Source organism: Plectropomus leopardus, chromosome 4, assembly GCF_026936395.1.
Source record: "Plectropomus leopardus strain MGB_pleo_1.0 chromosome 4, ASM2693639v1, whole genome shotgun sequence".
Taxonomy (NCBI): domain Eukaryota; kingdom Metazoa; phylum Chordata; class Actinopteri; order Perciformes; family Serranidae; genus Plectropomus; species Plectropomus leopardus.
In genome coordinates, this window is record NC_142179.1 from 37314199 (window position 1) to 37328025 (window position 13827).

At 39.7% G+C, this 13827-nt stretch overlaps 1 protein-coding gene and 1 pseudogene across 2 annotated transcripts in view; both read right to left on the reverse strand.

Moving 5' to 3' along the window:
- Nucleotides 1-2385, reverse strand: part of LOC148189829 (uncharacterized) — a 43519-nt pseudogene extending 41134 nt beyond the window's left edge. The window contains exon 1 of the transcript XR_015776307.1: nt 2184-2385. The product of XR_015776307.1 is annotated as an uncharacterized LOC148189829 (transcript). The remainder of the gene's footprint in view (nt 1-2183) is intronic.
- Nucleotides 2386-9628: 7243 nt separating this feature from the next.
- Nucleotides 9629-13827, reverse strand: part of olfml2a (olfactomedin-like 2A) — a 32152-nt gene continuing 27953 nt past the window's right edge. Inside the window, exon 8 of the mRNA XM_042488328.2 lies at nt 9629-12340. Coding sequence (XP_042344262.1) covers nt 11736-12340 — 605 coding nt within the window. The 3' untranslated portion in view covers nt 9629-11735. The remainder of the gene's footprint in view (nt 12341-13827) is intronic.

Here is a 13827-nt window from a genome sequence, read left to right on the forward strand (position 1 = left end):
TTATTAAACGCTGGTGGATGGCCGGACAGCACCTGCCACATCCACATTATGCGCACACAGGTGGCATCACTTGAGAACATGACCTGTTGGAACCTGTTGCGTCTGCATGAAAAGCTGCAGGATGACGTCATCTCGAAAAGCTGCTAGTAATGACATAATGTAAGGAGTGTAAGACAAGACCGCCTTTAGGAAGGGCAGGAGGGTGAGGTGGTCAATGGGTCCAACATACTATATGGGACTATAATGTGGAGTCATTTAAATGTGAAATTTCTTTCTACACCATAACATGTGCCTCCTTCCCCTAATCCTAACTATCTGTGCTCCTGTTGCCTAATCCTAACCATCCATGTAAGCAAGTGCAGATGTTGATGTTCTGGCGTTGGTTGCTATGTGCTTGTGTCGTCTAAACATAACCATGTGCAGCACCATCCCGCCATGTGCATTTATGTACCGCCATGTGCATTTATACACCGCCATATGCATTTATACACCGCCATATGCATTTATATGGGAACCACAGTAACTACAAGAGGAGCTCGCCTATACAGTCAGAAATGTGCACAGAAAATATGAAGCTGATTGTCAAGTAGTGGTCTGCCACTTGAAGCGTAGACAGACTGATCAACACACATGCATGCACATGCGCACACACACAAACACACACACACACACACACACACACACACACACACACACACACACACGGGGTCCCTTTCAGGCTTAAGCCTGGTGGAGATAATATCCACTCTGGTTGTGTTTGTGAACATAGACCCATATGCAAACATTCTTATTAAGTCTTTAATGAAATGTTCTCATATGACCAACAGGGGACCACAGGGTAACATTCTGTTTATGTCCCAAATGTCCATTTTGTACCGTTGCTATATGTACATAAAATAACCAAAATTGACTGTCCCTCTAAAGTCATATAGGGAATGTTCTCATATGACTAACATAGATCCATATGCAAACATTCTGATTAAGTCCTCAGTGAAATGTTTTCATATAGGGGCAGTGCAACTGTAAATATGCTACAATTAGCCAGGAGGCTAGTTTTTATCTGCTGGTTTAGGTTTGGAAGCCTAACATTAAGAAACAGGTTTAAGAACAATGATGAAGTATATGAATTACAGTAAAAACAAAAACAGACCTAAGCTATGCACAGACATGGGCAGCAATAAAAGTAGAATATATTACAGCTGAACAAAACATAAACAAACATCTTAAATGACATTCCCTTATGGGGAATGTTCTGTTTATGTCCCAAATGTCCACCCTGCAATGTTGCTATGTGACAATATGATAACCAAAATGGAACTTCTATCATAGCAAATGTTATTATATGACCAACTTGGACCCTAAGTAGGACATTTTAGGAATGTCCTCATTGTTATGTAAAGTTTCAGGACATTTGTCACCTTTGGAGAAATTTCAGGCAACATTTTTCAAGGTCCCTAGAAAGTCCCTTCCTTTGTAATACTGAGCTGTAGCTGTGAATGTCACAGCTTACTCTGTAAATCATCTCCTCTGTGAATGAATGTCATCTGTGCCAGTTGGTGAAGGTCATCTGGGTCCACCGAAGGCATTCCGTGGCAGACAAGTCTTTTAGGGTTTTAATATGTTTTTAGGGCTTTATTCTGAATGCTGAACTTATGAGTACCTTCAGTTTCCTGTTTATTTATCTTTCCTTTTATGGCATGGTTTGACATGGACTTGATATGATTGATGTTTGTTATAGATTTAAATTTTTATACATTCATTTTTACTTGCTTGATGTATTATAAGGAGAAGTGACGTGGGGAAAAGGAACTTTTTTGTTGTTGCTTCCTTTTCTCTTTTAAGGGTATTGGACAATGTCAACTACCTTTTAACCTTGTTTTTTTTTTTTTTTAAGGTGAATTGTTACAAGTTTGCAATTTAAATTCATGCACTCTTGACTCGAGGAAATGGGCCTGCATTAGGAGGATTGTGTCAGGACTGAGTTGTTTTGTGGAATATTTTGAACTCAAACGAGCTGTTAATGTTGAGTGAAGTAAAGCTTTCCACAATAAGGCAAGCTTTAATTGTTGTGCCTTGTTTCTGGGATACCTCCTCTGTTCACCAGAGTCAGCTCTTCGACAGCTGTGAAGAATTTTGACATTTAGAACAAATCAATCCAGTTTCCTATGAGGCATCACCTCAACACTCCTTCTTCCCCTCAACAGCTGCAAAGTGGTGTCGATATTTGGCCTCATTGGAGCTGGCATCTGGTGTTGGGTGGGGCAGTGTGACGGATGGCAGGGTTGACTGAGGCTGAAGTTGCTCTGGTACCGTGGGCCCAGCCAAGGGCAGCTGTTGGGACTGTGTGGCTGTGAGGATTGCATTAGGCCTTCCAGTGGAGTACATTGTTGTTGGCATAAAAGCAAGAGCAGGACCCTCCTGTTCCCTCCACATTTCCCCCCTCAGGTTACCCATCCCAACACATTCCAGTTCTCTCCTCTCATGCTGAGCCCAGAAAAATATATATAGATAGCTTTTCTATATGTTTGTGCTTTTGTTTCACAGTAATAAGGATAGAAGGTGTTGCAAGTATGAATGCGGTCTGGAAGTAATTTGTCGATTTTTTTTTTTCAAGGGGATTTCTCTCTGGCGGACTCCATGTTTCTGTCTCTGTCTGGGCCTGGCTTGTAAAAGAGTCATCACTATTGTTTCAATTCTTTTGGAGAGAGAGGTCCAGGAGGAGTCAGATGGTGTGATTACTGTACACCAATGGAGACCAGTATTCGTTCGGAGCAAATGTGTGTGTGTTTAGGACAGTAACTGGGATACGACATGGAATCTGATAAGGCCTGTGGTGACCTGGATTTGAAGATGGGATATGTACAATGAAACTTGAGTCCTGCTCTGTGAGAGATGGGCTATTGCTGGAGCAGAACAAAAACAAAACAGTAATAACAGAGCAGATGGGAGGATATTAAATGTACCACAACCCATAAAGAAGTACAAAAGAAACACATGTGTAACCTTACTTGTATGTGGGGGGAAAATGTGGGAAAACAGATAAAACATAAGAAATGTGTTTATGAAAAGGGGGGGGGGGGTCTTAAAAATGCTAAAAAATTGTGATTCTGTTACACAGTCTTAAATGTATAATTATGATAATTAGCGATAATTCTACTTATAAATATAGTTGGGTTTTTTTTTCGTTTTCCCCTGGGCATTTTCCCGAAGGTTTTTAAAAATGATTTTCAAAATCTACAAATTTCTTGCACCTTGGGGAACATAGGTTACAGAGTTGCTCATTGCCTTTTTTCCCCCATTTTATTGAAAGAAATGCACCCAGCTGCTGAGGGTTCAAAAATTTAAATACTTGTAAAAGGCACCTGAAATGACAAGAAATGTGAAGTAAAGTTCCAGGTTTCAAAGGGTTAATACACACTTGCTCAAGGACAGAGTGCTGATATGATTCCTATGGCGGCTGTAAGAGGGATTTTTATCCCTTTTGCATCACACAGGAGGGGAAATGAACTATTTTTATTGCTCAATCTGACACAAGAATCTCCTAGCAATGTAAAAAAGTCTCATTCAGAGTGTTTCAAACACAAACCGGCCATGGATTAAATTTTTCTCCATGTATCTTGTGGTGCTTCAGTCTTTTTATACTAATCTAATAATTAAATAATGAAACATATGCTGTGCTGAAAATGTTCAGGAAATTATACTTGGTCCAATCTACAGTAATAAGACTGCCATTGTGACTTGAATGTAAAAGTGTCTTTAGTGCTTATTCAGACAAGAAACTGACATGTTTCATTGCCATCAGATTACTGTAAGGGGTTACATGATTGAATAAAACCCACTGATGAGCATAGAATTACATGGAGAACAGCAAAACAAAACCAAAAATAGACAGATAAGAGCCAGAATGTTGATCGCTTTGGTAAAGCTCTGGGAAAATGTGGTGGACACATGCCCTCAGCTCCTATCAGCAGCAGTGTGAGCCAGCTGCTGGCACTGCACTGGCTGTAGTTTACACTGTGGAGCAGCGTTGTTTGAATGGATGGCACTGTATGAATGTGAAGAAAAGCACTGCTTCATGGTCGGTTTAGCCTCTCATTTATGTTATCAGTTTCATCTTATCTTATGTGATACAGCACCACAGAGAAGTCACGCAGCTGCAGCAGCTCTATTGTTCCTGTTTGTTGACAGATTTATTTTACTGTCACCATAGTGAACAGATGGAGCTCCCTTCCTTGCCAAAACATAAAAAGCAGATCTTCTATCTATTTTGGAATGACATATCAGATTCCATCAGGAGTTTTATTTAAGGCTCTATATATTAACCCAACTGTTGTCTTATCATCTCATCAGATCAAAGAGAAGCAGAGGCAAGAGTTCAACACTTCATCAAGATGACTTATGGACATGCACACGGAACTCAGTTTTGCCAAGGGGTGCTGTGCAGTATAGATGTGCAGATATGAATATAAACGCGTTTAGGCGAGACAACTGTCAGCTGCAAACCACTATTCAAGACAACCAAACAACGAAACTGGTTGTTTTTCAGTGAGACATTCACAGCATTTTCAGCTGTAATTGTTCCACCGCAGCAGCTATTTTTAGCCAAAACATGATCTTTTCCTAACCATAACCAAGTGTTTTTTGTTCCTAAGTATAACCACACATTTACCACAATGTTGTTGAAACAAAAAGTTTCAATTAGGGGTGGGCAATATGGCAAAAATATCATATCAAGATTTTTTTAAGACAGGATCACGATTTTATCACAATTCTTTTTAATTTGAGATTTTAAAACCAAGCAAATTTCCCAATTAAAAAAAATATAGCCCTAAAATAAAAAAGAATATCACAACATTTAGGCCAAAGCACCCTTTTGAACAGATTTTAATCTGTGTGTGCAATTCTGTTTTCCACTGTCTTGATGGGATATTTTGTCAGGTGAAGTATTATCAATGTTGAATGTTGAACTCTGTGTTTTCATTGTCATCCATGACTTCTCACTTGTGAAATAAAGGGGGAGGGGAAAGAAAGCCAAGAACTGACGGTTTGCTATGATTGGTTTATCTGTGTGTCTATAGGGAAGGCATGAAACGGACTAGCAAATAATGCTTCAGCTGTGAAAAAACAAGACAAGGGTAAAACCAAGTATATGGCTGGACTGTGTACAGTGCTTTACAACCTTTTTCTTTCAGGGACTTATTTACTATCACTGAATACACTAAAGACATATTTTAGGGATATTTCATATTAAATTAAGAGAAAGGTTGAAAATAAGGCAATGTGCATGTGGCCCCAGGCCCCCAAATCACGATGTCTGCCCGTGGTAATAATAATGAGAGCTCAGTGCGAGCTGCTGGATGAGACACGGAGCGATACGCATAAAGTCTGACTAAACCTGAAACTAACACAAAATAGTCTTTAGAAGTCTAAAGAAGTCACTTTTCACCTCTGAGTATTTGTTGGTTCAGTCAGACACTTTGGTGCTTTAAAGAGAAGCTCCGCTCTGTTTGTCTGTCTCTCTTGAACCGCGCTGCGCTGTCAGGTGATCGGCTGTTTGATCGTTTTTCAAATAATTGACTGTATTTTGCAGTCATACTTCACTGCATTACTTGATTGTTCTACACTTCTGCTCATGCAGTGTTTTGGCGGAGATTTGCTTTGGTGTGAAAGTGACGGTGAAAGCGTGTGTCAAATGCCAGGAGTGTGAGAATGGGCAAACCTGAAATATGTTAGAATGCATAACAATACACTTACAATGTTAAACACAGTCACACAGTGGAGGGCATCTGCTTTCTCTGGAGCTGTACCCACTGATCATTAACACATCCTCCCTCTGCAGCTCCGCTCAGACCCGGGGATGAACATCCCCGTGTGACCGACGGAGGATGCACTGCCCGCAGCCACTCTCACAGCCAAACAACATTCTGCGGTCCAGCCAAAAAGTTTGGCTGCATCATGTGTATGAGCATAGAACTACAAGAGATAGAATGTGCACTGTAGCAGAATACAGTGATCTCTCCGTGATGGCGGATCATGGACACATTGTAATTCTTCACGACCTAAAATTGTTAAATCGCACCCCCTTAGTTTCAACATATTCTCTCCATAATGAGGTAAAAATGTTACCTATCCATGGTTTACAGAAACATACAGCTCAAAAATTTGTCCTCAAAATGGGGGTGAAAAGTTACAGAAAAACTATTCAGACATACTTTCGTGAGTGGTCCTTCTCAGCCTGTTCTCACTCTGAAGTTGGGAAATGGCGCCACTCTGTCAGTGCTTTTGGTGTATGAGTGTGATGCCAAAAGCCACCCTCTGCATGCAACTGGAATGGCATTAGATGAGAACGTGACAGAACTAGTGATGTTGAAATTATACACAGGTGGATGCTGGTGGCCGGACGGAACCGGTTGTGTGTGCATGAAACACTGAAGGACAGCATCAGGTATCAAATGCTGACAGTAATCACAAATAATCCATGGGCAAAATACTGAACCCAAAATTGCCCCCATCAGAGTGTCAGTACAGATTTCGGGCTTTTCAGACTCATTATTGGCTTCCTTATTTGGAAGGATGTTTCACCTTCATAAATAACCTTTGTTGAGAGTTGTTTGTGCCCTTCAGTGTTGTCCCTATCACATGCCAAAATCCGTGGGTGTTTTGGGGCATCTTTGTCTTCGCCTCTGCTGCAAAATGTTGTGAGGTCCTTACACAACCACTCCTCCTCCATAATTTCCAATGGCCTCCATTGTGTCTCGTACAATAGACTTCTTTGGTGTGCTTCTCAGTCACTAGGCTAGACCTCAGGAAAGCCCCTTCTGCAGAAGACATGAGGCATTATTAAGAGTGTTTTAGCTCGTATAGATGAGCTCAGAGAAAAGCTCTTCATGATTGGACTGTTATTGAGTTTGAGACCTCCAGCTTTATTTGACACACGAGATTCCATAAAGATTAGGGGATTGACAGAAGGCTGACCAAGCATAAGTTTCCATACAGCACTGAAAAGGATACATGTTCCCTGTCTTGCCTCTGCTCTTACATCCTGTCCAGCCAACTTGTTCTCTTAAGTGCCTGCTACAGGAAATAGCCCAAAGGGTCTTAATTAAAGTCACGCTGAAGTTCTCCGTATTCTGTTCAGCACAACACTTGAGCTGTCACAAGCCCCATTTCCGTTTACACATGCTTCAATGTGCGCACTAATGTGTTTGCAATATGTTTTTGTTAAAACCTTACAGCATTGTGCTAATCTCTACAAGATCCATATGAAAGACTCACACTGCAGTGCTTTACACTTTTTTGTAAAACTTGTGATTTCTTAACCCTTAGAAACCTGGATCAGCACACTTTTCTTGTGATACGGTGCGTCTTAAATCTTTGAACCCTAAAAAGACTGGTTTGAGCAACTTGGCAAGAAATGTCCCGCAAAGATTTTTGTAAACTTAGAAAATATATTTTTTAAAGCTAGGGAAAGAGCTCAGGAAACTATATCCATTGAATAAAATAATAAATTATGTTAAATAATTATTATTTTAAAGCACTTTTTCCAGGTCATTTCCTCATTTGTTTGTTTTGGGGTAATTTTCAGGGGTTTTTTTTGTAATTTTTTACTAATTTCTTAGTCATTTTTGTGTGATTTCTTTCCCAAGTTGCTTATTGCCTTCTTCCGATTTGCTCAGTTTTGAAAACGTTAATCTAATTGTAAAAGCATGTCATGCAGAGAGCTGCAGTATGATCTGAAGCACATCAGAAAACCATGCCATGTCAGTCATTATGTCGTTTCTTTTCCTGTGTTCCAATGTTCAGAATGATTCTGGTAGAAATGGGACAAAGTGTGTTTTTCAAGTAATAAGTAAGTCTCTTCTGGGTTGTGAAGTCCAGAGTCTAGTCTCAAGTGAGTCCCAAATCAAGTTGCAGGTCCGCGCCAAGAAGTGCCTCCACGCTGACGAAAGCCATGATTGGAGGCATTATATTTTCAGGCTGTCTGTCCATCCAAATACCCATATGTCAGTCTGTCCTTTCCATTGTCATGAAGGAGGGCAGAGTCTGATGATAAATATAAGTGGTGATTGATAGGATTTTTTAAAAAATGAATATATATATGGTTTGTAGGAAAATCCTGCATAGTATACTTTAAACGTAATATCTTATTGACGGACCTGCTGGACTGTTCTGTTAAACACACCTTCCCTGCCAGCTTGTGCAACATGATTGGCAGCTGTTGGATTAATGCAAAGTATCTGTGATCAGAAGTTGATTTAAAATATTGTAACTTTTTAAAAAACATTTTGGCTTTGGGCTTGGTGAGTAATACCAAGCCAAAAGTCAGAAGTCCAAGTGAAATCACAAGTCATTGATGATAAGTAAAAGCTGAGTCTAAACTCTAAGTCTAAACTCATCAGATTCATGACTTGAGTCCATGTCATGTGACCTGACTCCACAACTCAAGATTTTGGCATATTCTTGGCTGGACATGTGGGCTTTCTTTATGTTTAAAAAAATAACACCAATGTACAGAGGTCCTGATGAATTGTTGCAGGGCAGGGTGTGGTGCAGGGCTGGGTGTGTTGCAGTGGTGGGTGTTTTGCAAGGCTGAGTGTGTACAGTATGTTGGCTAGTAGCAATGGAAGGTTCCCCTAAAGGCGTCAGCATAGCAGAGGCCTGTGAGGGGGTCTTGGAGAGTCGTCTTGTATTAACCTCATTACTTCTTAAACATGAATGATGTGCCTCAATGGAGCAGTTTCTGGCTTCACAGTGGTATGTAACATGGAGACAAAGGCTTTACATGGTGGCCACTGTGAGGACATGATGGTACATGATGAGTATGTGATGGTGATGAACAAGAGGCCCTGCTGATGTGAACAAGATCAAGTCGAGTCCTTATTTAGCAACAGGAGAGCCTTTGTGTCGGCCATGAGGCGCAGGCACTGAAGAAGCATAGGTCATGTGAGTTGTCAGTGTTCATCACTACGGCGAGCTTGGACATCATTGTTCCATTACAACATGTCAACATTTCGTGACAGAGTTCGTGATTGAACACACCATTAGTGCTGCACTCATCAAACCTAAGGCCTTGCCTTGCACTCATTAATGAACCTCATTATGTGGGTGTAAAAAAGAACACCGTACACTGAAATCTGCTTTAAATAGAACTGCAGAGTTGATTTTCTTAAATGAGGACCACATGCGTGGATCTACCACACCCACTAGTCAGCTCTTGGTATATTTCAATGTCTCCCTTCAGAATTGCATGACTTAGATTGGAATTTTAAATTTCGAGCCAAGAAATCAGGCGGCCATGCCCTTATTACCATGACCCAGGGCTGCTCCTTTTAGTGTATTTTGGGAATGAGATCAAGCAGAGCATGGTGACCTTTACCCGAGGACTAAACACAGCTCATGAGAGCTTTATAATCCAAAAATCAGAAGATCCGAGTCATCATCCCTTCAACACAAGGCGGGCAAGGCGAGTCCTGCTATCCCATGGCATTTACTGGGTCACTGCCAATTGACTTATACTGTAAGGCTAAAAAAATGGTTTATTATGGAAGTTTTTCTCATAGCACAGAAACACACACACAGCTGGTTTCGAAGCTTGTGTTACAGTCCATGATTATTTATACATAAAGACTTTGCAATTGAACAAATGACTTTATTGCAATCAGCATACCTCTTTATGAATAAACTTAACAAAACACTTGATAGTTCAAGAACAAGCAAGATAATGTGGTTGTTAATGATTAATGGTGAACAAACCCAAAACAACATTTTGAAGTTACCTCATGTGTCATAAAGCTTACCTTTCCCATTATGTGCCTCATATAGTACTGTCTGTCATTGACAAAAAAAAAAAACATTCATGGTATGTGGTTTTCATCATTAAAGGTAGCACAGATAATAGTACACTTGACCAAAATTGTACTAGTGTTACTGATAACCCTTGCTAATTTCCATTGAGGTGAAAATGTTCAAATGCTCAGTAATTACAACAAATGAAGTGGTTATGTAAATGTTATTAACAATGATGAAAGCTGCATTTTTATACAACATAAAAATTCAACAAACTTGGAAATTAGAAAAAATATCATACTGTCAATGAATATAAAAAATCTTAAGCTTAAAAACGTGTGTACATAGTTTTGTTTTTGGAGTTCATATTATATTCAACACATCCCTCAAAAAAACGTCAATGGTAAAGAAACAGGGAGCATCATGAGGCCGGAATATTAGTGAAAGCAGATTCAAAGTGCTTGGTGAAAGGATGGAGTAGATGGGCGAGTGAAACAATAGCTGATAATCTAGTTTTACAAACATTTCTCAGAAGGAGAGCTACTCTGGAGGCAGAAATAATCTCATTGGTTGAGTTAAATGTTGGTGGGAGGAGCAAAATAACACTAGCTGTGTAAAATATTTGAATTCCGCTTAAAAGGCAAAAGATAAAACATGGGGTATCTAACTGAGAGGAGCCTGATGGGGGTTGCTATGCTACGTTAACGAAAAGATTAGCTAGTAAGGTAATCTTAACCCTTTGAAACCTGGAGTGATATTGCTTTTCTTATGCTGCTTCCAGATGCCTTTCACAAATATTTAAACCTTTGAACCCTTAGCCTATTGGTGCAATTTCATTGCAAAAAGGCAATGAGCAACTTGGAAATACATGTTCCACATATTGCAAGAAAGTAGTATAGTTACAAAATTATTTTTAAAAAGTCAGGGGGAAATGTCTTGGGGAAAAAAAAGAAAAATGCTCAGGAAAAACTATATTTATAGCTAAATACCATAATTATATATTTAAATGTATGTACAAAATTACTATATTTTAATATTTTTTTCCAGGTCATTTGCTCTTTAATTTTTTTCTTTTTTTAAATTAATTTTTGCATTTTAAAAAAACAAACAAACAAATTTTAATAATTTCTTGCTATTTTTAGGTAATTTCCTCTTTTGTTGCTCACTGCCTTCTTTGCATGCCTATGAAAGAAATCAAGCCAATGTGCTCAGGTTTCAAAGCTTCAAAGTTCAAACCAAGTGACAGCAAACATGTCTGAATACTGAAAGTAAATGGTAATTTCTCATGCTGCATTAGATGTTAACTTCAAGAACACTCCTCTCTGAAAAAGAAAAAATATAACAGCGTTCAGGTAGGATGAAGTAAGGCAAATCTTGGGTATCTGTTCAACTGACGTGCACCCATTGCACTCAGCCACTGCTCATATTTCCACCAAAATTTGAGTTTTCAAGCCTCAGAAACGACTAAAATAACATCCTAGTTATAAATCGAACACAACACTAAAAGTGTACCTATACAAACCAATTTATGATGTTACACATGGTTTGCCTATTTTAAACTAACCATATATAGCTATTTGTCTGCTAGTTAGCCAGCCTGCTGACATTTCGTAAATGAACATCTACTCAGTGAAATCTATGCTTTCCTTAGATCTGCTTGATGAGCTTTAACTCAACCTGTGAGATTATTTTCACTGTTCATTGTCCATTCTATTGACATTTTGTACAGTCACATCCCAATACACACTGAGGCATGTATGTTTGGTACTTTGTGAGGTCAGGTGTTTGAATAGCGTGCATTGGTACTGGAAGGCTGGTGAAGGTTCATCCATTGTCCTGAGTCCAATATGGCTGCTTCTAGACTGTCAAATACTGAAAATCTTCATTCTCTTTAGGTGCCATACTGGCAGGCCTACAGGGAGGTGATGTGTACCACAAACTAGCTGTGCTCACTGGTCAACAAAGTTTACCCGATATGTGAGCTGATGTCCATTGTCCCAGGCATACAAAACCTTCTCCTTGGGGTTGTAGTCTATCTGGGTGGTGAAGGAGTACTCATTGGTGAAGGGCAGGCGTGGGATGGCTTCCGTGTTGGTGTGGGTGTCATATGCAAAGTTCACCTCACCTTCCTTTTGGTTGTACACATTGACGGCGTACAAGACGCCACAGATGATGAAGCAGTTTCCGTAGGAGTTCCGCTTGAGACCTGTCCTCCAGGTTGTTTCCTTTTTCAGCGACAGGTCTCCAGGGTCCAGTTTACTGATGATGATCACCTCTTGCTGGTTGTAGTCATAGTCCATGGAGGGGTAGATCACCCACAGGCCACTTTCGTCCACTGCAAAGTCAATATCTGAGTGGCCCCTCCATTTCCATGGGGTGGTGTCCTCGTAGACCACGTCATGCAGCAGTGTCCAGGCTGCCACATATCGCATCTTCAGATCATACTTGATGATGTTCTTGGTGAAGGCTCTGTTGTAGTAGAAGGCTCCATTGTAGACCACATGGCCTGTGCCTATCCAGTTGTAAGGCAGTTTGAAGAGGTTGCTCCATCGGCCTAGGATAAACAAGAATATTGCATTAGCTTCATTTATTTATTACCAGGTATGGGTAAACAATCAATTCTTACATACCAATGAACACATTCTGTTCTATAAAACAGAACACTATGTCATCTCTGAAGACATCCACAGATATTTTTCATAGGGGCGGTTCAATGGGGCCACTAAAAATGTTAGGGTGGCACCAAAACCAAAAGCCATAACTGAATTTCAGGGACTGAATTATGCTGTTGAAAAATGAGATAGTTTAAAACTATGTCAATTTGCAAAAGTAAGGAATCACACACTGATATGCTTTTTTATTCTTAATATTACTAATAATCTGATATGCATAGACCAGTAGGTGACATTTTGGGCTCCTCAGCCACCCTGTTTTAATGTGTTATGCATTTGTACGTTTGTGGCAAATGATTGTTCTTCAAATTGGTTGGTTGTCCAAAGGCAACTATGAAGCTTCAATTTGAAGAAGCGTATTTGTTATAAAAACATAACATTTACTAAGATCAAGCCTCTGTAAGTTTAGTTAAGACTTGTGCGTACCCATAGAACCCATTTTCATTCGATACCTTGAGGTAAGAGTTCAGGAGCCCTGTGAACATGGCCATGCCAGTTGTTCCCTCGCCAAAATTCAGCCTAAGTTTAGAGTATTATTTTGCCTCCTTCCTGTAGACTTACGCTTAAAAAATGAGCGCACCACAGCCTCTGAACTAAAGTAATGTCAGCCTCCAGTATTTTCACCAGTATTTGAGTCCGCTCAAAAATCCTTCTCATAACACCTCAGCAACAGGCAGCTTGCTCCTTATGGATTTTAACGTCAAGGGATAAATGCAATGCTGGTCTCTAGTGTCCCTTAACAGACACATATGGAAGACATCACACTATGTCTGTGCTAGTCTTCATTCCATGACCAGAAAGCTCCACAGTCCAAGGTTCTGTTGATTTGCTTATCAGCACCTTGTATTAAAAATTCTGTCTTTAGCTGAGCTGTTGACTAAGAATTTGGACTTATGACTCAAAATGTACTTGTCTGATGTAATTAGCTGATAATCAAACAGAATTTTCTTTATGGATGGATGGGCTGGTATTTTGTCTTGTTTACCTTGACTGATCAGCAGCGAGTAAAAGGTTCTTCCTGCTAAAGTCAATATCAGTCAACACAGGAGCTGCATTAGTGGTTTCTAGGGGATCACTAAACACTTTCAATCGCAATAGAATAACTATACAGATTTATAAGTTGTTATATCTGTTAGATGTATTACAACAACTTGTACAGCTGCATCATGCTCATCCATACGTTTTAAAGTTGTGACGTAGTAGCTAGCTATTTGTGAAGAGAGATGACACACCGTATGGACACATTTTGTCTCCAGCTATTAATGTGCAATTCTTAAATTTTGATGGGATAACATCCTATAAAGTATGTAAGCCTTGCGTAACCAGACATTATGTCTGAATAATGTAAATCTAACGCAAAAGCTTCAAT